Genomic DNA, 24905 nt, shown 5'->3' on the forward strand with positions numbered 1-24905 from the left:
AGTTTAAAAAAAAAACAAGTTTACACAGCGAGTGTATTTGTTCCCACTGAACATGTTGAATTTGTTGTACATGTAGATACTAAACCAATTTGAAATTAAACAAACGGTTGGCCTTGGGCCAAATTCAGTTCGTGAATGGCGATCAAAATTCCCTCCTGTCGAAATGGAATCTCCCTAGAGATAAATTCTCCTCAGTTGCCCCGGAGACGTGATCATGTTGCATTGTGGGCATAATTTCTTGGCTCCCTGTAGGGGAGCGGGGAAAAAAAGGAAAACAAAGAATGGTCATGAATGATGGCACTACTGGTGACACAATAGTGTAAAAACGCAACCACAATTCCAAAAAGGGAACCAATACGTTAGGTAATCACTCTTAAAAGACAATGGACACTATTGGTAATTGTTGTAAACCAGTCTTCTTACTTGGTGTATCTCAACATAATGCACACGAAAATAAATCTGTGAAAAATTGAGCTCAATTGGTCGTCAAAGCTGCGAGATAATAATGAAAGAAAAAAAAACACCCTTGTCACACCAAGTTGTGTGCAATTAGATGGTTGATTTCGAGACCTCAAATTCTAAACTTGAGGTCTCGAAATCAAATTCATGGATAATTACTTCTTTCTCGAAAACCATGGCACTTCAGAGGGAGCCGTTTCTCACAATGTTTTAGACTACCAACCTCTCCCCATTACTCAAGTAAGGTTTTATGCTAATAATTATTTTGAGTAGTTACCAATAGTGTCCACTGCCTTTAAGACATGAACGATGGATTAATCAAAACTTTTGGTTAGACGCCTGCACCAGGTTTCGATAGTATAAAGCATTTTGAAAATCGTTTCATTTCAAAGTAACGTGGTTATTGAAAAACATTAGTTTTTACGTGTCTCTCAGATTGTGTATTCCATATTCAAATATTCTTCCTGCGTGGACATAATCACTCCTGTTTTCGGCAGTAGAGAGGTTTCGCAGAGTCACCGATACTCTTACGTGAATGGATACGTCATAATACGTCATCACTTTTTGAGGTCCATGTGACGTATAACCGTTGTACACAAGTTAGAATAGTCACTCAAAACGGGAATCTGTCGCCATACACGTAAGTAAACAACGAGTATATTTTGTTCATGTTTTTGTAGCGAATTGTTGTTTTTTAATGTACCAGGTTTTCACCATATCTATTAGAGGTATCATACATGGATGTAGTTGGAAATTTGTTAACCACCATGCTTCAGAAAAATAGAAATGGCGATTGTCCATGGGTGCAGCCATTTGGTTAATAGTGCCCTCTTAAGCCTCAAGTTGAGCGTATTCGTTAGAATTTTGCGAAACAAAACTACACAGCTCACTTGACGCGAACGCATACGGTTCGATATCTGTATGCGTATTCGTATACGCGACTCTGCGAAACTTCTCTTATAACTCAAAAACACGACAGTACCTTGAAATAAGATTAAAACAATAAAACGGTTCCAAATACCACATTTGATCTGTGATGGAATCTTACCAGTGTGCGGAGCCAGCATTGTTGACAGTGTACGTGCCAACATTGGATGGACACTAACGGAACACTAAATGAATCCTGTAACATCAAACAGATATTTTATATTTTATTGACCAAACCAACAGCGGACGAGCCGCCAATTACAGGAAAGGATAAAAAACTATTAGAAATATTCATATAGCCTATATAAATGTACAAATTTAACAATTAAAATAGAATCATCTTAGGAAAGAAAATTAAAGCATACATTGAAGATTAAATAAAATAAAATAGGGAACAGAAACAGACCACCATGAATGACTGTGAAAATATATTTAAAATAAATTTTAAAAGCAAAAGCCTACACTAAATTATAAAATAGAATAAACAATAAAAGACAAGATAATAAATTTAAAATCAAATAAAATATAAACAAAAATATAAACAAATCGATGTAAACAATACCGAATAAAATAAAACAAAACACTGTAAATACATGTATACATTAGTTACTGGAAGAGGATATGGCACGCAAAACCCGACCATGAAAGGAATTAAGAGAAGGGGCTTCGAACACATCACAAGTACCATGGATACTATTATATGTGGAGGAAATCCTTGACAAAAAGCCACGCTTTGTCACATCTACCCGATTCCTTGGCACATATAAGATGTGTTTAATAGACTGTCTAGTATCAATGTTATTAGTTTTTGAGTTTGACAAATCCTTGAAGATGGTGCCTTGTCAAGATATTTTCACTGACTTGAACCATTCCACTGTTCTTCTAAGGAAACGAAACAATTACAATTAATGAGAGCACTAACAAAATGGCAGGATAGCGCGATACGTCATGTAGGTTGAGCGCTGGCATGTTAATCCAGAGTTCGTTGATTTAAATTCTGCTTTAGTCAATTTATCTTTGTTCAACCCCAAGATCATTTTGGCAACCCATTGTTGGTCCCAACGCGGAGTCCCATATTTTTGACTCCCATAAATGGCCGACCGTGTTAGTTTGCGACGTAAAAGGAAAACCGTGCAATTTTGAGTGATACTTGTGTGGATCATTATATCTACTTTTAAAACATCTTTCTAGCCATATGCATTTTATAACAAAAGGTTTTCAAACGCTTTTTATAGACCAACTCGTCCGATCCAAGGCAACGTGTTCCTTTGAGGGTAGTTCAAACAACAAAAACCAGCAAAATTTATCCACATATTTAGTAGTTATTAAAAAAAGTATAAAGCTGCAGCCGTTTTCAAGAAGTGCTAGGATTAATCTTATCTTGAGTTAGGATGGGTTCAATGCATTCTTATGTCTTCAGATACGGAACTTAACTCGTCCTAAGTCCTAAGATTAATCCTAAGTTAGGAAGAGTTGGGTGAAATTGACGACTAGTACTTCCACTCACGCCCCTCGGCTACTCCGAGGGCTAATTAAAACGTATGATGTCAATGATGAGTAAGCAATACTCACCATACATATAAGGCATTTGATTCTCGACGCAGCAGCAGAATCCACTTGTTCTTGTAGCTCTCGGACTCTCGTCTTTAAACAATCGATGATCGTCTCTGATTGGGCTGACATGCTGCCTGTATTCATTGTTCTGTTATGAGAAGAATACGATGTACATATAGATGTTAAAGCCAGTGGACACTATTGGTAATTGTCAAAGACTAGCCTTCACAGTTGGTGTATCTCAACATATGCATAAAATAACAAACCTGTGAAAATTTGAGCTCAATCGGTCATCAAACTTGCGAGATAATAATGAAAGAAAAAATACCCTTGTCACACGATGTTGTGTGCGTTTAGATGGTTGAAATCAAATTCTTGGAAAATTATTTCTTTCTCAAAAACTATGGCACTTCAGAGGGAGCCATTTCTCACAATGTTTTATACCATCAACCTCTCCCCATTACTCGTCACCAAGAAAGGTTTTTTGCTAATAATTATTTTGAGTAATAACCAATAGTGTCCACTGCCTTTAAAGGGTTGGGGTACTTTTTTATACGACACAAAATAATACGAACATCCATGAAAAATAATGATGGTCGAAAGCTTCCCTTAAATTATTACTTGATGAGGTGCTGTGGTTTTTGAGAAATTAGTTAAACAATGTCACAAAATAATTGTTGTATCAGAGAGACGAAAATTGTTTTAGCATGAACAAACGTGAATTATTTCACTTCAAAGCAATATGGTTAAGTAAAACATTTTTTTTCCCCCAACAAATTTGAATCTGAGAAGCTTTTCTGTCATAAAATGTTCTCAGTTTGTGTATTCCGATTATTGGTTATTCTTTCTGCAGGCCATAAACGCTTTAATATGTTCACAAGTTAGTTTTGTTGTAATATCTACATTTATACGTAGGATTAAAACGAGCGAATTGTTTAAGAAAACAGAGGTATTCATTCGCATTAAATTAAATAATATAATGGCATGAAAAGAAATCAATACAAAAGTTATGGATGATTTAAAAAAATTAAAAAAAATCAACGCTGGAAATCAACAAATGCTATTACAAACCATCGACTGTTTGAAATGCAAAATCTTTTTAACAGGTAGGCTACCTGAGCATTTCGAAACAAACTAGAAATACTTCTGCTGTTGACAGTTCGTGTAAAATGACAAAATAGTTTAATGTCATGTGTGGGGAGTTTGCTTTGTTTTACCTCAATGCCGCAACAAAGTCGCTATACAAATTGGAGCTCCCACATATGACGTACCATGAGTGATGACATAACGGGAATTTTCGCAAATCTTTCTGGAAAGCACTGTATGAGTGTATTCAAAATTATTGTTTGTTTACACAATTAAAGACACTGGACACTATTGGTATTTGACAAAGACCAGTCTTCTCACTTTGTGGATCTCAACATATGCATAAAGTAACAAACCTGTGAAAATTTGAGCTCAATCGGTCGTCGAAGTTGCATGATAATAATGAAAAAAGAAGGGAAAAAAAAGCATTGTCACACAAAGTTGTGTGCTTTCAGATGCTTGACTTCGAGACCTCAAATTATAAATCTGAGTTCTCGAAATCAAATTCGTGGAAAAAAAACTTCTTTCTCGAAAACTACGTTGCGAGTGGGTCTTTACAGGTTTTTTTATCATGAGTTCATGAAGGGTGGTCTCTTACCTGTTTGGTAATTTGCTGTCGCTTGACTGCTCACTACTGGTGGAAGGCAACCAGGGATCTAAAAACAGAACAAATTAACATTTTTCAATCGTGAGTGAATTTTCTCTCAAGAAATGCATGACAGGGATAGCATGTTTCAACATGGTATAAGAGCATTTGTAAATATTTATCTGACTTGAGTCAGTGTGAATTGAAGCTGCGACACCCAGGTTGACATGCCGGTGTGGTGAGATTAGCGCCCTCTATTGAATCAAACTCCTTCAGCCAAGCCTCTGTTAATTTCCCAGACGGGGGACAGATTAAGTTACGACACCAGGGCCCAATTTCATAGAGCTGCTAAGCAGACAAATTTGCTTAGCATGAAATGTTTTCCTTGACAAAAACAGGATTACCAACTAAATTTCCATGTGATTTTCAGAATAAGCAAACAACAGCTGAATACCAGTAACAAGCAATATGCATCAAATGGAAATTTGGTTGGTAATCCTGTTTTCATCAAGGAAGAAATTTCATGCTAAGCAAATTTTTGTGCTTAGCAGCGCTATGAAATTGAGCCCATCGCTCTACCAACTGAGCTACCTAGCCATAATGTTGACAGTCTCCCTTATTTGTCAATATCGTTGTTTTAGGGTGCCATTTATCCATGTAACTGCCATATAGCTAGGGGTCAAACCTGGGGAGTGGCAGGAGAGGGAGCACCTTAAGGTGATAAGACTTCAAATATCAAGTAATAAACCACAAGGGAAACCGACTGCTAATTGGTAAATACATTTTGGTTGAACAAAGAAAAACATAATAACTAGATTAGGACTTGAACATGGGTTATCTGTGAATATATCTTGGGAATTCAAACTCAAAATTGCGGAAGATTTTTTACTGCAATATGCCCATGACTTGTACTGTCATGAATTTACCAAACAAAATTGCCCAAACCCATCGGACTATCTGCTATAAAGAGCAAAATCTTGATTTTCATTCCGAGTCAGTTTTGATGCTTACCTGGAACTGAATCCAGGGGGCTAGTTCTCCCATCATTACTAAAAAAGGAAAATCAAACAAAATAAAACAAACTTAATGCATACTTGAAATGGAACTTTTACATTTGATGTTTTTGCAAAGGTCGTGGATTCGAATCCCACCCCAGTAATATGCCTGTGATTTTTTGTTCACACAGAATTCGGGTAAGTACCGAGTATACAGTGATAACACACATCGGTGTATATGGGGAAAAAAACACAAATAATATTCTTTATCCCCGATGCAAATTTAACATCTTTTTATAACCGTTTGCAGTACCCGCTCCAAAAACATAGGAATCAAACTGCCTCTGGCTACCGGGAAATCTCAGTGGTCTAGTTGGTATGATTGGTGATGTACAGTGTAGTTTGTCAGCTTGCACTTTCCATGGTCTGCATGCAGCGTGTGTTTGTACATGCATGTATAGTTTTTTATTCACTATGTAATATGTATACCTGCCAACATGAATGTGAGTTGAATTTCCTTCCATGGTTGGCAAAATTCTTGATTGTTTACAAGTAACCGGAAACGGAGGTCAAGTCTTTTTGTCAGGTTTTCTTTGTTGACTTGTAAACTTTGCGTTAATTACTTTCATATATAACAAAGCTACCCTCTGATATGATATCATTTTTACAGCCATAAACAATGTTAAACTAAAGTATTTGAAGAAACAGAATCGCACACACTTAAAACTGAATTTGGTTGGGACCAACTTAGTCCCGGAAGTTTGAATCCTCACGAGACTTGCACAGTCTACTACACTATTCCCTCACCCTACAACAGCGTCCCTTAAAGCTTGTCGTTGCTTATCTTCGGTGGAATCGTCTGACGGACACGGGATGATGTCGGCCTCCGTAAACTGCTCTGGTCCAAACTCTGCCGTGTCGTCATCGTCAACATTCAATTCTGTGTCACAGTCGGTTTCTTTACGACCAACTTCGAAGCCCGCTTCTGATGAGTAAAAAGTGAAATTTGAAATTTTCAGAGTACAGTAATAATCCAGTGAGAACTTTATCATGGTGAAGCAATACTGGGTCAAATTTTCATAATCCATCTGCTTAAAGGAACCGGACATCTTTGGTAAATGTCAAAGACCAGTTTTCTCAATTGGTGTATCCCAAAATATGCATAAAATCAAAATCTGTGAAAATGTTGACTCACTTGGTCATCGAAGTTGCAAGAAAAAAATTTGAAGAAAAACTACCCTTTAGATGGATCTTTTTCAGATTCAAATATTTTAGTGAGGAATTACTTCTTTCTCAAAAACTACGTTACTCCAGAGGGGGTCATATCTCACAATAGTTATGTTATCAACAGCTTTCGGTTGCTCGTTACAAAAGAAAATCTTATGCTAATATATGTTTTGAGTAACTGCCAAACGTGTCCAATGCCTCTATAGTTAATGATTAAGAACCTACCACTGAATCTTGAGTCAAGCATTGATGTAGCACGTACTCTGGTTTGGCCGCACCACGTATACTCCTCAAACCCTTCCTCCTCCTCCTCCCCATCAACATCGATGTCTTCATCAACGTCTTCCTGACCTGGGTTGACCTGCCAACAATAACAAAGACAAATAACAATAATAATAAAACAGTATTTATATTGACCCATTTCACCTGACGTCATCATAAAAAAAAATCTTGAATGCGCCATACTGGTGGGCAATTTCACTGTACGTTTTTATATATAACTCTATGATGTGCGTTATGCAGCGAAAGTGCGCGTTTTAGGCAACGCGGCATTAATACACGTAAACTTTACTGGCCCAGAACAAAATGAAAGGGGTGTAAGTCATTGCTGACAAAAAGGTCCGAAAACCAAGCTCCAAATGTCAGACATGAAAAGTTCTGAGTTCCTATAAAATATTGAAACTTCTCATTCCTGAATATAAAAAGCCTTTACCTTCCTGAGACAGGCCACAGCGTGTGTGTTCCTATCCTCCGCCGACCCAGTCAAGACCTCATGGCATATTGGACATAGTGCAACGCTGCTCGCAATCTCATCTGACGATCTCTTTAGGCCCTTGCGACATCGACCAAGACGCGCTGTGATGCAAGGCAGGATAAAGTGATCGTTAAATAATAACACATATAGCACTTTCCACACCCAAAGGGCATCTTAAGGGCAAAGTACACATTTGGTTTTTTAGAACGGGTACTTGTTTACAATCAAATTAACCTTTGAAAAATCATTTAAAAAGGTGGTAAAAAGGAATACACAGTCTATTCTTAGTATTCTAGTTTTGAGGGATAAAAAAAAAAATAATATCTTTTTCCATAACCGTGGTACTTCAAACTGAAATGTTTCTCAAAATGCTTTGTACTATCCAACGCTGCTGTACGCCTCACCGCATATGTTATGTCTTTAAAGTGCTTACCACTACTTTTTAAAAATATTTCTTAAGTTTTTCTAAAAAATAAATAATTACCGTTCAACCGTTCTAGTCTGTTGCGCTTCACTCTTTTATGCTCCTGCAATGAAAATGAAAAAGTGAAAACATAAAATTGAAAAAAGTGACATACTACAGTACAGAGGGCTTGAATGTTGGGGTCAATATCCACTCAATTAGCTCAAAATTCTTTCCTTACCAACATTTTTTTATGCAAGACCTGAGCCCAATCTCATAGAGCTGCTAAGCACAAAAATTTGCTTAGCATGAAATTTCTTCTTTGATAAAAACAGGATTACCGACCAAATTTCTACTCGTTGCATATTGCTTGTTACTGGTATTAAGCTGACATTTTTTGCTTATCCTGAGTATCACATTGAAAGTTGGTTGGTAGTCCTGTTTTTTTATCAAGGAAGAAAGTTCATGCTTAGCAAATTTGTATGCTTAGCAGCTCTATGAAATTGGGCCCAGAATATACCTCGGTTACGATTGTCCTTACCTCGTGCCTACTCTCTCTGCTTTCAAGAACGTCGTCATTACTTTCCCGCCTCCTCTTCGTGGACGATGCACTTGGGGTAACCTACAAGAACGATTGGATTGCAATTGTTTAGTTGGAAAGATTTAAAATATGAGCTTCGGGGACAATATCCCAAGGTCTAAAAGTAGATTTTTGGGCCCAATTAAAGGCAATGGACCTGTTTTGGAACTGCCAAAGACCAGGGCCCAATTTCATAGAGCTGCTTAGCACAACAACTTGCTTAGCATGAAATTTCTACCTTGATAAAAACAGGATAACCAACAAAATGTCCACGTGATTTTCAGGATAATCACACAACAGCTGAGTACCAGTAACAAGCAATATGCAACAAATGGAAATTTGGCTGGTAATCCTGTTTTTATCAAGGAAGAAATTTCTTGCTAAGCAAATTTTTGTGTTTAGCAGCTCTATGAAATTGGGCCCAGGCCTCATTGTCACAAAGCAATCAAATCCATCATTGGACAAATTGTCAGTTCAATATCACCAAAGTGATTTGTATTGTGACATCACACTTTAATTCAGCAGCTACGACTGATTTGCAGTTACGATCAATCTTTAGATCTTGGGAAATCAACCCCAGGCATGACATCTTAGTAAGCAGTATCATTTAATCAGTACAACAGCTGACCTGCATGTATAATAATGAATGGTGTAAGCTTCAAAGACACTGGACACTATTGGTAATTACTCAAAATAATTATTAGCATAAAACCTTACTTGGTAATGAGTAATGGGGAGAGGTTGATGGTATAAAACATTGTGAGAAACGGCTCTCTCTGAAGTGACGTAGTTTTCATTATTATCTCGCAACTTCGACAACCAATTGAGCTCAAATTTTCACAGGTTTATTATTTTATGCATATAGATCAACTGTAAAGACTATTCTTTGACAATTACCAATAGTGTCCAGTGTCTTTAAGAGACTTTTCAGAGTATCAAATCACAAAATAAAACAATTGGATTTGAGGCATTGCATAGTAAGGTATCCATGTATATTTGGTTTGCAGTAACACTTAATGGGTAGATTATGTATATACACAGCAAGTACATGTTTCCAAAAACCAAATGTATTGTTCTTGTCAAACACAAAGACGACCCTTTTAGCTTCTGCTGAAAGTTCTTTGAATAGATTAATTAGAAATACCTTTCTCGATTGACTTGAAGTTTCCCTGCTACTCTTTACTGATCTAAAAGGAGCAACAAAAAACACCAAAAAAATACAAAAGCGGTGAAATCTATAATCATAAGAAATCTATTGGTGAAAACTTTCATTTTCTTGTCATTATTATTTTTGAAATAGCACAATGATGGACTGGCTAGGCACCAGTCTAATTCAAGAATCAAGCCTCACTTTGCATTCCATAGTCTTGTATTTACGACACTTGAAAGTCTGGTAACTAACCTTGTTATCTTATTGAGTTTCTCTATTTCAATGGCAAAATGAGCAGGGAGTTCCACCGGCCGTACTGTTACTCCGCAAATCGTACAAACAGATCCGACCAGATTATTGGCTTTACGCTTTCCTGAAATAACAAAAACACAAAAATCAATGATTGTTCACGACATTTCCACCCTGTCCGGTGTTAGTAATACACTAAATAGGAAAACCGATTCCAAATCTTTAATCAACTTCTGCGGTGCAAACAATTTCGGAAAAACCTAATTCCGGTGCCAAAATAGAGAATACTTGTGACGCCCGAGACCCCTTGAGACAAAATACTAACTTCATCTCTGTGTTATTTTCCCGCCGAGCTGCGGATAATGTACACATCAAAAGCAGCGGCAGGGTTTGCTAACGACACCCATGGGGTACCCCAGGAAGTGGTTTTGTTAATTGAGCCATTTCTTGGCAAGTTGACATAGGCCTACTTCACACTCAGCATACCACGATTCTTGTGAAAATCAGAGAAATTGATGATGTGACTTTGGAAGATGTAGCTCGGTCGAAAAGGAAAGTTCCATTTGTTAATATTTGGCCGATAAATTTACCACACTACAGTACATTTGACAAAGCCATCACAAAACCTGTTGTGTTTATTTCTCATGCTTATTTCTGCTTTTGTTATAATGCTTATTTTGTTTTTACATGTGTTTTTCTTTGTTTTTGGTGCTGTTGCCCTGGTTTACTATAGTCTTTACAGGACAACAGCACCATGCACTTAGAAACGTAGTATTAAACGTGGTATAAATTTGTGTTGTTATTATAAACCTTTAGAACAATATTTTATATGGTCAGTCTGTTTAAGTACCAGTTGATTGTTTAAATAACCATAACTGGCCAGATGCTTTGTTTTAAAAGGGCAAGGGCACCAAGGCATATTATTGTATTCTCCTTCGTAAAGTAAACAGCATCTTTATGAGGACACTTTTAATATTTTATTGGAACATTTCAAGGGGCACCAAATCCTGTGTGTTTTAGCAAGACCAATTTTAGTCATTTAGTGGTGGGCTTTAAATCCAATTCAATCCACCGAGGGTAAGCGGTTTAACAAAATTGTTCATGTTTAGGTCTGGGTCCATCATTGCTGAAGTGCAATCAGGGGGGAATCTTTGCTGGGCAGCACAGTGTATTTTGCTCAGAGTGCTGGACAAAATTTGTAAGTTCTGGGCAGGCCCCCCCCGGCACCGCCCACCGTGGCTAAAACACTGACCAAGGCAATGACCAGGAGCAACTGAGGTAATTGCCTCCATGAAGTACCAGGCCACTGCTGATAAAGGCATCAACTTATTGAGCTAATTTGGAAACACAATTGGCTATTCGGAAACAACAACTGTACATGTACGTGTTAATAAAACCTAATATGTCACCAGCACAAGCAAAATCTACACTTTTGAATTACACACTGTGGAATCCGATTAACGTGCAAATTACAACCAATTATGGCCGTATCATCAGGAGTCACTCCCAGGAGACTGGAGTCGTTTACCCAACACCATCTTCATTTACGGAATCTTCACTCGCCTGGAGCAAGCGGCTGTAATGGAGGCAATGCCCATGTGGGTTAGCTCAAGATGCCCCATGGCGTCCAGGACGGTAATTGCCAGAATATTCAGAGTTCCCCCCCCCCTTCTTTTAAACTGGTCATGGCTTTCAAAGACTAAATAGTTGCATCTACAAACGGGAATCGGTTTTAAGGCAAAGTGTCACGGTTGTGGTATGATTGGTCGTAGACAAACCTGTCCATTAGTTCACGTCACGTTCACCTAGCCTATTACGAGAATGGTTTTAACGCTGGAGGTGGTGTCGCTGTCGTAACAAAAGAACTGATCCAATGAATCATGGGACCTACTGTATGTACACGGATTCCTAAAAGAGAATAGTTTTTAATTTGCTGTTCCTTGCCTCCCAAGACTAGGGCCCAATTTCATAGAGCTGCTAAGCACAAAAATTTGCTGAGCACAAAATTTCTTCCTTGATAAAAACAGGATTACCAACCAAATGTCAATTTTTTGCATGTTGTTTGTTACTGGTATTCAGCTGTTGTTTGCTTATCTTGAAAATCATGTGGACATTTGGTTGGTAATCCTGTTTTTAATAAGGAAGAAATTTCATGCTAAGCAAATTTTTTTGCTTAGCATCTCTATGAAATTGGGCCTTGGTCCTCACCACACCCCCCTTTCACCCAATCATACAATACCTCAAATGACTAAACAATAAGGTTTTTCTGTATAATACTGCCTTCATTTGACTTACTAGTGATTGGTACGTCTGCCATATGATTGCTCTACGGTCTTGAGGATGGATACTTGATAGACCATTCAAGTGGAAGTGTCGTGGCCAAGCAGTTAAGAGCACCGACTTCAAACTCTGTTGTTTCTGATCAGCAGAGTGTGGGTTCGAATCCCCAGCCATGACACTGTGTTCTTGAGCAAGACACTTAACCATTGCTTCGTCCTTCGGATGTGACGTAAAGCTGTGGTCCCATGTATGTGTAACGCATGTAAAACAACCCAGTGCACTTTTTTAAAAGAGAAGGGGTTCAACCCCCGAGTTCCTGGCTGTGGCTGCTGTATGCGCCGAAGCACCTTGTTAACCCTTATAAGGTGCTAAAATAATGGTGTCTCAGAGTTCATCACTGCAATAACCTATCCTCCTATCTCAGTGCCTTGGGTACCTTGTTTGGTACTACAGGGGTATACCTACGCTATAAAAGACTTTATTATTATTCAACTTTTGAATACAAAAAGAGTGACCTATATGTAAATTCATTTCAGATTTGCTCTACAGGCAAGATACGTATACATATTACTACCGCAGCGACCCGAATGTAACCATAGCTGTAGCCGCCATTTTGGACACTGCCTTACATGTAAATTTTACCTCACACAGAAAATCCCACAGACACTTTAGGGATGGAAGGATGACATTTTTTATTTGTTCACTGAAAACATTTACACAAAGTTACCAATTACAATGTTAACATTAAGCTTGGGCGATATTGAATTATTTTATTCACGGTATATCGCCGACAATATATCGCGATATTCGATATAATGTAATCGCGATTAATTAAATTTGACATCATCAAAAACTCCCAGTGAAAGTTGTAGAAGAGACAGTCATAGCATAAGAGAGGTGTTATAATGACCTATTCTTCTGGTTTTACTCCAAACCTATGGGGTGCAAGATGTCTCAGCTAGGAAATACATCGCGATATTGCGATACGTAATCGATATCGCGATATATCACAATATATCGCGATATATCGATACTTTGATAAAAACCAAATCGAACCGATATCGAAATCGTTTCCAAATTAATATCGCGATATTCGATAATGTCGTGATAGCACCCAAGCTTAGTTAACATTAAAACAAAATTGAGTGAAAAGTGTTTTGTTTCTTTGGACGAACTTAGCGAATCTTTGAATGAAACAGAAGGTCTGAAAAATTCAATATTAATATTATTATTGTATACTTTTGTTTCTTCCCAAAAAAAATGTACAGACTCCATTCCGGTCTGAAGGAGTACAAAATTGCCTGAGGGCTAACTATGTAACAATCTCTACTTTGCTGTTCCAGAGCACCGTAATATGGCCACAGGGACGCATTTATGAAACAAAATCCTGCATTTATTTAAGACGTATCTCACTACTGAGGTTCAATGACCACGACGAGGTCCCACGAGGACTCACTTTACTTTAAGTCGGCGAGCTTATTTATTCCTTCGCCATTTTCTCAATTTGAAAACAGAGAAACTTGACGGCTTCTTTTTAAGTTGGGAAGCCGCTAATGAGCGACATGGGGGCCATGTCTCGGCTTTTTAAGCGAATTCCTGGATTGTTTATGGGCTGTGTTTTTGACACATTTAAAATTGAAGCAATTTATTAGTATTTCTGTTACAACACACAGTGTGCATACACAAGGCCCTTCCATGGTAAAAAAACCTAAATCAAAAGATGACATTTTGAGAAAAGCGAGAAAAGTTGTTTTGCCATAAAAGGGATGAAAGTGTAAAAAGAAGCCGATAGGACATTCAAAACCATCAGTTATCATGCCTATTGAAAGTTTGAAATGAAAAAAAAAAAACCTCAACTTACCCAAAAATTATCTTGCATAATTTAAGATTCATTGTTTTTGTTTTTTAAAAGGACCGCAATAGCTCTGATATTTCACTTTAGGCAATCAACTTCATGGAACTTGCCACTCGCCTTGCAGCCCCTAGTAGAAAAAAACTGTCTTGCCCAAACAAAGTGTCAAGTCTGTGTACACTTACATGTACCTGTAGGATATGAACAGGATCACTTGCAATTTAAAATGCATTTTGCTTAATAAATCACAGCTATAAATGACTGTAAGGCACTTTGTTGGGCCCTCGTCTTGGCTTGAAAAAAACCCAATAATCATGGACACATTATTAAAAAAAATACGCTGATACCATAGACTTTCCACAGACTTTCCACGCCTATGTTAGTACTAGAAACTTGTACATGTACCCAACGTGTTAGCTAGTGAGCCTGCACGCCGTGTTAGCACGGCCAGTTGGGCTGAAAACACGGGCAAAAATTTGATGCACGGCTTGAGTGAAGCCGTGCTGTCTAATAATTTCAGTGAAAATTACTGAACTTCTTTTATTATTTTGTTGTTGTTGAACAGTTTAAAAACAGCAGTGAGTAAAATTAGATTTGGTTTTACCAGATTTCCTTCTTCTTTTTGAATCAAAATTTCAACAACGCAACCATAAAACAATCGCTCGAAGTTGCCTCGAAAACGCTGACCACATTGCGACCACACAAAACACAACGCACAAACAGTCAGTCGTCGTCACCGACCGTCATCAGCAGGCAGCATGAACCCCATGCACGCTTGGTATGATAGAGGCAAATTCACACGCGTTTTCGTTCAGATTATTTTAGGTACCAATCTCATCTCCACGATCGTACAAACCATCGCGCACTGGATTTTTCTACTATGACGTCAGTATCGGTAAGTGAGTGACACGCGGTGCAGTGAACCTTTTACCGCATACATTCTGCAGTTGCTTTGTAGATTGGTTCCGCAGTTTTTCCCAACTCGACGGCGGCAAACATGACGATCTTTTTTCCTTCTAGAAATTCAAGGGCACATCGTTTGTTCGTTGTAGAGTTTGTTTGAAACATCAAGACTTTTTTGGATTTCAATGTTTGCATCTCTTGGGTGTTAATGCAGTTGACAAAACGATGTTTATTTTCCGCTCAAAAGGTTTAAAAACTGGTTCATGTTTCTTTACAAATCTCAAGTCGGTTTTGCTGTAGACCTCCCAAATTTATTTTTCAATGCATGGTACGTTTTTTTGCCCAGTTGAACTACTTAAATGGCACTGTCTTTCGTAACTGTTTGTTCTTTATTCTCCGCAGACTGTTTACAAATTGCCTTTGACCCAGTTTCAACAATTAAACAACCTATAAGACTTAAACGTTATGAAACCTAAACAAATACTAAGGAAAATATTAATTACCATGATCAGTCAGTTTAAATTAAGCAAACAATTATGGTACATGTAAATCACTCTTGGCATTTTGATTGGTTGCAAATACTTGTGTGAATCATTATTTTACATTAACTAATTGATTTGTTTAAAATAAATACAAAAACTATTATCAGCTTCTTGACCTTAGGCCTATAGTTCTTAAATCGAATGGACAAGAATGGATAGAAAATTTACATTGCCCATTGACACTGTCCAGTGCCCATGATACAATTTGATGGACAAATCAGTTTCTTCAAGCAAATACAATGTATGAACTTAAATAGATTACAGCTCTCCTTTCCAAAGTTTCCAAATGTTTAAGGCATTTAAAGCATACCTGGACCACATTTTTGTTTGCTTTCAACTGGTGAGCTGTAAAATGAGCAAAATAGTAAGCATTTCAGCAGACAAAAAGTATTTTTAAAACCACATTACTTGTAGCTTTAAAAGTCAAAGGAGAAACATTACTTACGTTTCGATAATCTTTTATCTTCGGTAACTTCTTCGGCAGCTAAATGTGAATGGAAAGGTTGACTTCCATTCGTTGGCGTCAACGTGTTTGCAAATTGTTCTGTGTTGCGATGGATGGCGAGTGGTTGGACAGGATGGAACGCACCTGTCCCGGGTATATGTCCGCTCAACCTCCGCGCTCCTTCTAGACGGGACCCGCCCGCTAGGGAGTGTGACGATCTCAGTATCGGTTTACCGTAATTGGAAATGGCAAAGGCTGGTTCTCGGTCTTGTCGGGTGGAGAAGAAGGGACTGTTGGTTGAGGTGGTGAGAGGTCGGTGGTGGGATTCTAGGGGTTGGTGCTGGGAGGGGAGGAGCGTTGCTGAATCCATGTCCTGATGCTTGACAGAGTTTGACGGTGCCCCTTCCATCAGAAGATAAAAAGGCTCTTCTTTCAAAATATTTCCATCCGTCAAGGTGAGTCACTTGATTCTCTGTGAATTGTAGAGAGTATACATATAAAATTTGTTTTTATATTGCACGAGACACAGGCACACAATTCTTCCCATATAAGGTTTATCGCGATTCTGAAACGCAATGCATTGTCGGAAGGAATATGGGGCGGTTTCTATGCTGTTTCTACGACTCGCGCACGCACCGCCTATACCTTTGTGTGGGTTCAACAGCGCCCTCTCTTGATATTTTGCTATTCGCGATTAACCTTAAATGCTTCAGTTCCCTTACAGTTTACATGGCGATATGCACAACATTCTGCCAATACAACAAATATTACGTCTATTTTTTATGATATAATAAAAGTAATTTTTTTTCCGTATGGCACCACCACTTTTTCACTCATTTTTACAAAAAGGGATATCTCATGATATTATCGAATGATACAAAAACTTTCCCAAACTTTCCTTGATTTGTTAAGGAAACCTTTATGATGTTAATAACCAAACACTTTTCTAATCATGGAGGATGATAGGTCTAATGACAATGTTGTAGATGGAGGAAGGAAATTACAGCTCAGCTGACCTAGTTTTACTTAGGGATTCCTTACTTAGTTAGTTAAATTACTTAACTGAATCACAATTTCACATAAAATATTTCTGCAAGTCATAATCCTCAATCATACTCATAAGTTGTAGAGAAGACATTCTACCTCCATCTGAAGCTTTGCAGAGTTCCTAAGTTATTGGGAAGATCATAAGCATCAACAACAACAACAACAACCTATCAATCATGCTCCACGGCCCGCAATACCGTTTTCAACTACCTACTCAAAAAAGTAACTCATCATTGATGTTCATTACTCACCGATTACTTCAATGTCTCTCTTTGACTGCAAATAAAGAACTCAGGAAGCTCCCTCAAGTTTCCATGACTCAATACAACCACGGCCTGAAGTAAAAGAAGAGCGATCGCTTCGATCGGTTACGATGCAAATGACAACAAATTATGAGAATCAAGAACTCACCGTCACAATTTTTGGACCCCGGTAAATAACACTGGCGAGATTGTGTCAATTGGTGGCGCAATTCTACCACTTTTTGCAGTTTTCTTCTTATTTTTTTTCCCAGCAACTTCATTGGTGGCGCCATTTATGAGACCACAAATTTTGGGTGAAACTTTTCGTTCATTTTTACCGTCTGCTAATTTTCCACCGCAAAGACACACACATCGGCCAGCAGGTTGCTGCTTTTGCTGCAAAATGACGAGAATTCTGGTGTCTCCTGTCACTTGAGAGTAAGTATTTATGTTACCTGTATGTAGCCTTAGCGAGTGGTATTGTGGGAATAAAGAACGTTTTCGTTTTTGAAGAGTAACTGAGTGTCTGTAGTGTAAGTTTAATTTGTTTTCTCTCGGTCACTTTTCTGTTGTTGTCACACTGACCGTGCGTGAAAAACTGTAGTCACTTCTGTATGTCACTCAGCTCTCTGTCTGAGAGACTTTAGCGGGGAGATACAACATGTTGTCAGAACATAGTTGTGTATAATCTTTTTGTTTAGAATTAGAGAGTGTGAATGTACATATTCAATTTGTAATTTGCCACGGACTGGTTGAGTTAACAGATAAGACTCTTTTAATTTAGTCTTACTTACTTTCTTAGAGTCTTACGCTACGGGGCCACTACACTAGGCCTAATTATTCGACAATTTATCCCTCTGCTGGTCAATGAAAATGATGGCATCAAGAACATATTGTAATGAATTGTTTTACTAGTTAGCTATAGGCCTACTTACTAGGGGTTAAAGTACGTATTCTGTTTTGTATGCACTTATTTTCCATTTGAGATAGAATCCTCATGAAATAGGAAATTTAACCTAGTCCTAGGCTTAACTGTTCATATGTAGTATTCCTGATCAAACTGAAGTGGAAATACTGGAATTTGAATTGAAGTGAAAACTATATTTTACTTTTTAGCTCTGCAGTCAAAATTAACTTTGGATTATAACATTTTTTGTTCATAGTTTTAGTGGCCTTTTCAAACTAAAACATTTAGTATGTTATCAAATATTTCTCAGTGACCTGTTACGTTAGGTTTATTTTGTTGTTGAACCTGCACTGTAAATATTTCTTTCATCAAGTTTTATAATCAATATTTTACTGATAGCTAGACAATATCAATAAAAGCTTATTTTGTGAAATTAAAAAACAAAACTTGCATTTTCAATCAGAAATTATGGTTAAAGGAATGTTTGCAGAGAAACGTTTGTTGCGCTGGTTGAATAAAGACAATTATGTGATGATGTCATTGTTGTTTTTCTTCGAAGTCTTCTCCACAGATTGATTTTAAAATAAAAAATACAAATATTTGTACCTCCCTGAGTAATGTTTTCTTGTCCATTAGTAATAATCTCCAATTCTATTTTTGTCAATTGTTTAGACACTCATAAAAAAATGGAAGAAGACCAAACTCCAGAACACAACACATCATTGCCTTCATTGTCACCAAATCTCACCGTCATCCCATCTTGCCGAACACAACCAACAGTTCACCCAGTCTCAGATGCACCTCTTTGTGCCCAATGCAGAGACCTTCAACTTGCCTTCTTTGACCCCCAGTGCCCTGGATGTTGGTCCCTAGCACAGGATACTAAGAGGAGTGTTGGAGAACTCTTTGCTATCGTCAGACAATGGGTGCCCCAAGTGCAGAGGAGTTTATGTGCAATTAGTCAGGAGGTAAGGTCAACTTTTAGCCAGGATCAGGTCAACTCACACTGGCAAAAACTAAAGGATGACCAGCCCTTGGTAGAGTGTTTGGTTCGAGGCCCAGTCTTGACACTTGTGTGACATTTGTGTCCTTTTAAAGCAAGACACTTAACTATTGCTTCCTCCTTCGTAGGGGACTTCAAGCCGTTGGTCCTATGTGTTGTGTAAACGCATGTAAAAGAACCAGTACACTTTTCGAAAAAGAGAAGGGGTTCACCCCGGTGTTCCCGGCTGGATTGGCAGTATATTGCACCACAGCACTTTCGTTTTTTTTACATGGTGCTTCAAAGGGTTAGGTCTCATAATTCAAACTTTGTCCCACTCACCTCACATGCAGTAAATACTTTGCACTTTGTATCCTTTGGAAAAAGGCGCGTTATAAATACGTTTATTATTTGGTACGAAACAGAAGCTGGTAGGTATTTATAATCTGGCCCCCTTTTTTCCAAAAACTGAAGCATCAGGCCTGCCATTACCAATTATACTGTCTAAAATACATCTGGTAATCATTCTTAAAGGCAGTGGACACTATTGGTAATTACTCAAAAAATTATTAGCATAAAACCTTTCTTGATTACCAGTAATGGGGAGAGGTTGATAGTATAAAACATTGTGAGAAATAGCTCCCTCTGAAGTGACGTAGTTTTCTAGAAAGAAGTAACTTTCCACGATTTTGATTTTGAGACCTCAAGTTTAGAACTTGAGGTCTCGAAATCAAGCATGAGAAAGCACACAACTTTGTGTATCAAGGGTGTTTTTTTCTTTCATTATTATCTCGCAACTTCTACAACCGATTGAGCTCAAATCTACACAGGTTTGTTATTGTATGCATATGTTGAGATACACCAAGTGAGAAGATTGGTCTTTGACAATTTACCGATAGTGTCCACTGTCTTTAAAATGAATGGCAATGAACAAATTTTTATTAGAAGCCTACAATGTACATCAGCTTTTTAAAGTTTATATCATTTTTAATTTTGTTATACTCCGAAGTAATGTGGCTATGTAAGAAATTAAAAAATATATTATAAATAATTTTTTTTTTATTAAACCTTTTGAAATAAAATGTTCTCATAATGAGTTTTATTGTATGACATCTGCATATGTATCTGACTAAAACAATCAAATTGTTCAAAAAAACCAAAGGTACACTTTGCCTTTAATCCTGACAGTTTTATTCCAGACGTCCGTTATTTACAAAATACCAAATCAAGACAACGAAAACATCTCCAGGCGAGCGGGTTTCCCAATCTTCCAGTAGGGGGCCAACCAGCAACTAGCTCCACCGCGGAGCCGTGCTGGCGTCCTCTACTGGCTGATTGGCACGAATGTTACAGTATACATCTGGTTATTATCACTCTTAAAATTAATGACAATGAACAAATTTTGGTTAGAAGCCTGGGTAGACAGTTGAGTTTACAGAAGCTTTTTAAAGTGTATAAAGCATTTTGAGAAAAGGTAATGTGGCTATGTAAGAAATTCACAATCATATTTTAAATAAACTTTTTAAAATTAAACCTTTTAAAATTAAATTTTCACATAATGTGAGTTTCATTGTATACATCTGCATTTATATAGGACTAAAACAATGGAATGGTTAAAAAAAAAAAAGTTACACTTTGCCTTTAATCCTACAGATATTTAAGCGTGACTTCCATGTGGATGATCGTGACGGCTTAACGGATATGACGCTCCTTCACTATGCCTCGAAAGCAGGATCTGAAGGTATTAGTGACAGATTGGGGACCCTCCAGCTCATACAAACACTTCTAGATAACGGAGCCACGCCAGAGTTACAATGTCGCTGGACGCACATGACAGCTTTACACTACGCAGCATTTTTCGATGTGGTTCCAGCGATCCGACTTCTTTTGAAGGCGACAGAGGTTAAAGGTGAGAGCTGACTCTTTGGAACACTTTTTTTTAAGCTCCAGCATGACACAATGATGAAAGTTAGAAGATTTTAACTACAGTTAATAAACTCAAAACTGTTTGAGGCTGACTGTTTTAAACCGGATTCCCAACGTCGTATAAAAAAGCCTCAAATGATGGCAAATTCAATATTATCAAAGAATCTTTTAGATAGGCACTGGCAGTGGCCACAATAGTTGACAAAAATAGTGTCTGAAACTCTCATCACTTCAAGACAGTGGACACTATTGGTAATTATCAAAGACCAGTCTTCTCACTTGGTGTATCTGAACATATGCATCAAATAACCAACCTGTGAAAAATTTAGCTCAACTGGTCATCAAAGTTGCGAGATAACTGTGAAAAAAAAACCTTTACAGACGAAGTTGGGTGCTTTCAGATGCTTGATTTCGAGACCTCAAATTCAAAATCTGAGGTCTTGAAATCAAATTCGTATTATTATTATCTAAAGTAATCGCACAAGATCGATAAACAGTATTGTCCAAAGGCCCACACTTCGTGTATCAAAACTTATATATAAATAACAAACCTGTGAAAATTTATGCTCAATCGGTCATCGAAGTTGGGAGAAAATAACGGGAAAACCCACCCTTGTTTCCGCACGTTTCGCCGTGTCATGACAATGTGTTTTAAATAAATCCATTATTCTCGATATATCGAGAATTGATAATTGTTTTAATGTTTTCTCAAAAAGTAAAGCATTTCATGGAATAATATTTCAAGGGAAGTCTTTCACCATTACCTTCTATAAATCCTGTAAGTTATTTGTAAATCTGTGAACTTTGAATTTTTGAAGGTGTCCGATGGCTTTAACCTTCCACAGATATAGAGAATAAATGCAGTGAGTTTGACAATGGCACGGCACTCCATATAGCTGCATCCAATGGTTGCCTTGAGTCAGTTAGATGTCTCCTACAGCTCGGAGCTAACTGTCGAGCCAAGGATGACCAAGGTCGTATTCCACTCCTCTGCGTTCCTGACTCAAACGATTTCATGAAGTCTGGTTGGGAAGTAACCGCTGGTAAACTAAGGCAACTGCTTCATCCAGACTCGACGTTTGAGAGACCAAAGTATGCACCGCAGACTTACGATGATGTGCCGAGTAAAGTTCTGCTGTCCTCGCAGGGTCTCAGAATAGGAGATCGAGTGTATGTAGGTGACAGTAAGGTAAGACACATGGTTCAATATCTCCTGTCTTATGAGTTCTGGGGTGGATTTCACAAAGAGTTAGGACTAGTCTTATCTCGTGTTAGGACCAGTTACTCGTCCTAACTTAGGACTATCCATGCAATTTGTATATCTCCTAGGACTAGTCCTAAGTTAGGACTGGTCCTAACTCTTTGTGAAATCGACCCCTGTGTCCCTTATCCAATGAGGCTGAAGGTCGAGTTGGATATGGGACACAGACGCGCTATATTTTCCGTTTTTCCATGAGCGCGTGTGATAGCATATTTATCTTCAAGCAAACTTGGCGTGTGACACAGAACACACAAGACGCAGGTAGTGATATTAGCCGTGCAATATAGGTTTTTCTCACCAAGCTCCATTCTGCAATTCTGATTGGTGGATTAGCGCGTACTTGAAGATAAATGGTATTCTGATTGGTGGATTAGCGCGTACTTAAATGGTATTTGAGGCATTTCATTTGTGGTAACACCATGAGTGTATCTACTTGCCAGACTGTAGATTATGTTCTTATATTATGACAACTTGTCTTGCTTTATATTCGACTACTGCGGAGTAGATTTTGAGAATTCGGGAGTCTTCTCATTTCTGAAAAAAAAAACTGTCCTGCTTTTTTACTTCCACCTGGGCAGAAGGTAGCAAATTGGCAGGGACATCTCCTTTTTAGTCTTTTTATATTTGAGTGAGAAACTTCCCCTTTCTATTACCAAGCAAGTTTTTATACTAACACTTACTTTGAATAATTACCAATATAATAGTGCCCATCCCAGTTCCTTTAAACAGTATTATTAGCTTAAGCTCTATAAAATTTGCCCCAGCTTGAATCCGGTGCTCTAAACCTCCCAGCCACTACACCCCACATTATATGACCCTAAAGTTTGTGCGTGACCCCCAACTTGAATGTAAGGTCAGTTGTTTAGCGTCCTGCCTTTTTGAAAAAAGGAAGGAGGAGGGCCTTTTTTTTCTTTTTCTTTTTCCAAAGACAAGTGGCTGGGCTATCCAAAGACAAGTGGCTGGGGTATTTAAGAAAAGAAAAAAAAAATATATATATATATATATTTTTTTTTCCCTTATTTATATCTTTGTTGTTGCCAAATTTTGTTCTGTGTAGATTGGTACGCTACAGTTCTGTGGGACGACACATTTTGCTTCAGGATTATGGGCTGGAGTTGCTCTTGACGAACCAGACGGGAAGAATAATGGCTCAGTTGCAGGAATCTCCTACTTTGAATGTCCTTCAAATCACGGTACTGTGTACAAACCTTATACAATCACATTTCCATTTCTAGTAGTGTGTTCAGTAATTATGATAGTTGCCAGCGGTTAGGCTGCAGTTTGTCTGCATTTGGGAGGATGGGTGGCGCTGTTTCTTTTGATTCGCATTGTTAATCTCCATATTTTAGCGCAGTGAATATTTTTTTTCTAGATACCAGAGCTTTATAAGATTTATTATTATTATTATTTAATATTTTGTGTGGTTGGCTGTTAGGATGTTTTAATTCCTCTTTGATCTTTTGTAATAAGTAATAGGCCTTTTGTTAATTGTTTTCCCTTTTTACTGGCCTTCTGACAAACTTTTTGTGTTAATTTATTTTGGACATATTTTTTATATATTTTGAGGGCCCTAGCTAGCTGTGCTGAATGGGTCACTCTGGTTAAATATTATTTTAAATAAATAAAAATATGGTTAGTTTGTGAGGTTTTCTTGTGCAGTGATTGTTATGTACATTGTTATATTATGTCATGTATAGTTATGTAACAACCCCAGCCAGGCTTGACCGTGGTTGGGCGACAGTACAACTGTTTGCAACTGTGTGTTTACCATGCGACTGTGTTTAATACTTATAAATATTTACCAGCAGGTACACTCCAGATGTTCGCATGGTAAAACTTTTGCTGTGTAATTTTCGTACGATATTTGTTACTGTTTATGCAACCTCGAACAGGCTGGTCCTGGAGAGAGAGCAATATTGTACAAATAGAACATGGTTTGAGGGTGACTAGTCGTAGCTTCCCGAGGTATTTGAAGTTGACAAACTTTGCCTCGGGAACTAGTCAACTTCCGAGGGGAGCTCATCGACTAGTCACCCGAAATAAACCATGTTATATTTGTTTTACTATACTTCATACATATTCAGTTAGCGGAACATGAGTTTTGAGCAAGAGAAAATGATTACTGTGAAACAAAATGCACATGATAAGTTTGTTCATGTGTTGGATGGCGCTTAGAGAGTGCTGTTCGTGCGTGTATACAAAACGGTGCCACGATGGATAGCGCCGGGGGATGACGTCGCACAATGGTAGTGCCCATGATAAGTAGAATAGCTCCCGGGGAACTATTACTTATCATGCGCATTTACCACTTGCGTGAATACTCACGTGCGTGCTTGGTAGTTAAAATTAACACCTGGCACGCGATGATGAATGGACCAATGAGAACTCGACTCTCTGTCATGAATATGTATGAGGTACAGTAATAGTTAATATAGTACACTTAAGAGAATTCCCCCCTAGTGCAGGAATTTTTATTTACATTGAATTATGTTATGTAATAGACCAGCCAGGCATGGCTGTGGTTGGGCAGCAGACTCCGTTGCCGCCG

The 24905-nt window shown here is 37.9% G+C and overlaps 2 protein-coding genes across 3 annotated transcripts in view; one reads left to right on the forward strand and one right to left on the reverse strand.

Moving 5' to 3' along the window:
- Positions 1 to 17484, reverse strand: LOC117297624 (E3 ubiquitin-protein ligase RNF220-like). Its single transcript, XM_033780750.1, has 14 exons — positions 17291 to 17484; positions 15993 to 16464; positions 9974 to 10094; positions 9716 to 9758; positions 8533 to 8613; positions 8073 to 8115; positions 7547 to 7689; positions 7060 to 7195; positions 6415 to 6592; positions 5624 to 5661; positions 4625 to 4682; positions 2959 to 3088; positions 1508 to 1582; positions 1 to 246 (listed from the first exon to the last, which is right to left on the reverse strand). The coding sequence occupies exons 2-14, from the start codon at positions 16399 to 16401 to the stop codon at positions 175 to 177; spliced, it is 1527 nt and encodes a 508-aa protein (XP_033636641.1). The 5' UTR covers positions 16402 to 16464; positions 17291 to 17484; the 3' UTR covers positions 1 to 174.
- The window catches only part of LOC117297625 (CAP-Gly domain-containing linker protein 4-like), an 18091-nt gene continuing 10664 nt past the window's right edge, over positions 17479 to 24905 (forward strand). For both annotated transcript variants that reach the window (XM_033780751.1, XM_033780752.1), the window contains exons 1-5: positions 17479 to 17719; positions 18861 to 19156; positions 20824 to 21079; positions 21942 to 22285; positions 23415 to 23550. In XM_033780751.1, coding sequence (XP_033636642.1) covers positions 18875 to 19156; positions 20824 to 21079; positions 21942 to 22285; positions 23415 to 23550 — 1018 coding nt within the window. In that variant the 5' untranslated portion in view covers positions 17479 to 17719; positions 18861 to 18874. The remainder of the gene's footprint in view (positions 17720 to 18860; positions 19157 to 20823; positions 21080 to 21941; positions 22286 to 23414; positions 23551 to 24905) is intronic.

The sequence above is a fragment of the Asterias rubens genome, chromosome 12 (genome assembly GCF_902459465.1).
Source record: "Asterias rubens chromosome 12, eAstRub1.3, whole genome shotgun sequence".
Taxonomy (NCBI): Eukaryota; Metazoa; Echinodermata; class Asteroidea; order Forcipulatida; family Asteriidae; genus Asterias; species Asterias rubens.

Coding starts and splice junctions, on each gene's coding strand:
- LOC117297624 (XM_033780750.1), bottom strand. CDS start 16,401: ATGGAAGGGGCACCGTCAAACTCTGTCAAGCATCAGGACATGGATTCA. Junction 9,759..9,973: donor AAACTCAATAAGATAACAAG/GTTAGTTACCAG, acceptor TGCTCCTTTTAG/ATCAGTAAAGAGTAGCAGGG. Junction 247..1,507: donor AATGCTGGCTCCGCACACTG/GTAAGATTCCAT, acceptor GCTCCCCTACAG/GGAGCCAAGAAATTATGCCC.